Here is a 2649-nt window from a genome sequence, read left to right as displayed (position 1 = left end):
TCATCTATTCCCACAGGCCACAACTACTAGTTGTTACTACTAACATAAATAAATAATTAAGGTTCTAGCTACACTGTTGTTTATGATAATGACGACCGACGATTACCCGAATCACGGATCATGGTCGTCATGGCTAGCTAGCCAGGGCCGTCCTGACTTTTTAGAAGTCCAGTGCGAAATTCGATATAGAGGTTTCATCCCCATATATAACTATAAAAATTATTATGTTGTTTTGAAGTTTATAAGATGATAAATGTAAAATATAGCCAAAAACACTTACTTGTTATCTGATATTATTAGAATTCGTTTTGCTTCTTTAGTGAATTCATCATCATCTAGTTAAAGATAAACATAAAAATCAAGAGATAAAATAAATACTATTTTAGAACGGATGAAGTATTCGATAAGTAATTGAAATATTAGTTTAACAATCTAAACGAGACGGATCGATAGTGCATCGTTCTTTGTGTATTTGTGTCTATGATAGATAGGTTTAATAGAAAAAAAATGCTAGCGTTTAGTGACTAGTAGCCCTCAGTTTTTAGAGGCTTAGTGCGACTGCATCCTCCGCACCCATCAGGTACGGCCCTATAGCTAGCTCGGAGGAAGGTACGTACGTACAGGAAGGAACCGGTCTTGTTCAGAGGCGGGGATCAAACAAACTGCGTGAGATATCCTTAGCTTGGCACCAACTCGATCTGACGACAGACCTCGCCTTGCCCCAGTAGCTCAATATGGAACGAGATTAATCATGCAGTGGCCGGAGTAGTTCCTACGTACAACACTAGCAACAAAAGTGTGATCGCGAATGAAATATAATGTATCGGCATATATATATACGTATACATTCTAGCTAGTAGAAGTAGAACACCTGGAAATATATGAAGCGTTATTGCCGATGATCACAGAGAAGCTAGGTTGAGGACCACAGATCGGTCCTCGTACGTACAGGTCCAAAGAAAAGGTAATTAACTCAGGTTTACAAAACCCAGGAATTAATTAAAAGATTGATAAAGCCGCAACAAACTACTACTAACCTAGCAGTACGTAGTATAATCCTTTTAGAAAATGTGTATATATATACCCAATACAGTTTTTACGACGCGGAAGCAGTATAATTTAGGCATGCATGCATGGCTATAGTTGTAGTTGTAGGTGCTGCTGCCTGCTGGGCACGCACGCACGCACGAATGCCATGCACAGAGAGTTGAAAGACTTGAAGCTGGCTACTCCATGGAGTAGCAGCACTGCTTGAACGCCTCCAGGTTTTGCTCGAACATCGGCACGAAGGCGTCGACGCTGCCGTCGCCCAGGTACGAAGGCACCAGGAACAGCATGCCCTCCGTGGGGAAGTAGGACGGCATGAAGTAGCTCGGGTTGCCGGCGCCCAAGTCCAGCTCGTAGAACGGGAAGGTGAGCCAGCTGTCCACCTCCAGGTCCGGGCACAGCACGTCCTTGAGCAGGGCTGTCGTCTCCAGCCCTTCCTTCTCCACCGCGCCGGAGCCCGCGAAGTCGACGAACGACTGGAAGTAGGCGCCGTCCACCCGCGCCACGGCGTCGTGGATCACCTGCGCCGCGTGCTTCAGCGGCCGGCCGAGGAGGCTCCCCACCGTGGCGCGCGGGAACGCCCAGAGGACCAGGTTCCCGAAGTAGTCTGCCGGCGCCGCCGCGAGGCGCGGCCTCCCGTCCACGGAGATGCGGATGGTGGAGGTCTGGAGCGGGTTGCTGCCCAGCCCGCGCGCGCGCGTCATGGTGCGCCAGACGTGGGCGAGGATCGTCTCGAACCGGCTGAAGGGACGGCCACGGCCTTCGGACGCCCTGGCGCGGAGCCCCGCCACGAAGTCCTTGGTGAAGTGAGCCTTGTGGATCACGATGCTGTGCTGGGTCGTAGTGTCGCCGTGGCCGTGGACGTGGACGTGGGCCGACGACGGCGCGGGCTTGTAGTACTCCACGCCGCGGTGCTCGAACCCGGCGCGCGGCGGGTCGTGGCGCGGCGGGAAGAGGCCCGGGCGGTGGACCGGCGGCGACGGGCCGACGGGGAGCCCGCGCGCGGCGCGGCCCCAGGCGACGAGGAAGTCGCTGGTGGCGTGGCCGTCCGCCACGGCGTGGTTGGCGGTGAAGCCCACGGCGAGCGAGCCGCACGCGAACCGCGTGAGCTGCACCTGCACCACTGGCTCCTCGATGTCGCTGCCGTCTAGGTCCGGGTGCAGCCGCAGCACGGCGGGGGACGGCTTCGTGGGGGCGATGTCGGCGAGGCGCGCGTCCACGGACGCCTCCACGAGGCGGGCGCCGTGGTCGTTGAGCAGCACCCCTGGCGCGCCGTCCGGGCCCGGGCGGACCTGGCCGGCGAAGAGCCGGTAGGCGCCCAGCACCGCGGCGAGGCCGCGCTCGATGGCGTCTGGGGACGGGACCGGCGGAGAGAAGGCGTAGATGATGGCCATCTGCATGTGGTACGTGGCCTTGTCGAACACCGACGACGGCACGTGCTCCGTGGTGTCCGGCCGCGGCGCGCCCGCCGGGTAGGACGGTTTCACGAGCTTGGAGCTCAGCACCTTCACCTCCATGGCGAGATGGATGCACCTTCACCTTAGTGTAGTGAGACTTCACTAGGGCCGGGCTCGATCTGTCTGCTTGTGCTGCAGCTTTTGT

The 2649-nt window shown here is 56.0% G+C and overlaps 1 protein-coding gene across 1 annotated transcript; it reads right to left on the bottom strand.

Moving 5' to 3' along the window:
- Positions 1 to 978: 978 nt before the first annotated feature.
- Positions 979 to 2649, bottom strand: LOC103647631 (putrescine hydroxycinnamoyltransferase). Its single transcript, XM_008672140.2, has one exon. It carries the CDS (start codon positions 2562 to 2564, stop codon positions 1227 to 1229), a length of 1338 nt encoding a protein of 445 aa, XP_008670362.1. The 5' UTR covers positions 2565 to 2649; the 3' UTR covers positions 979 to 1226.

Source organism: Zea mays, chromosome 2 (genome assembly GCF_902167145.1).
Source record: "Zea mays cultivar B73 chromosome 2, Zm-B73-REFERENCE-NAM-5.0, whole genome shotgun sequence".
Classification (NCBI taxonomy): domain Eukaryota; kingdom Viridiplantae; phylum Streptophyta; class Magnoliopsida; order Poales; family Poaceae; genus Zea; species Zea mays.
Note: the sequence above shows the minus strand (reverse complement) of the source record. Positions and strands in the feature narration are given on the sequence as shown.

Bases quoted from the DNA above. Each gene is read 5' to 3' on its own strand.
- LOC103647631 (XM_008672140.2), bottom strand. From the start codon at position 2,564: ATGGAGGTGAAGGTGCTGAGCTCCAAGCTCGTGAAACCGTCCTACCCG.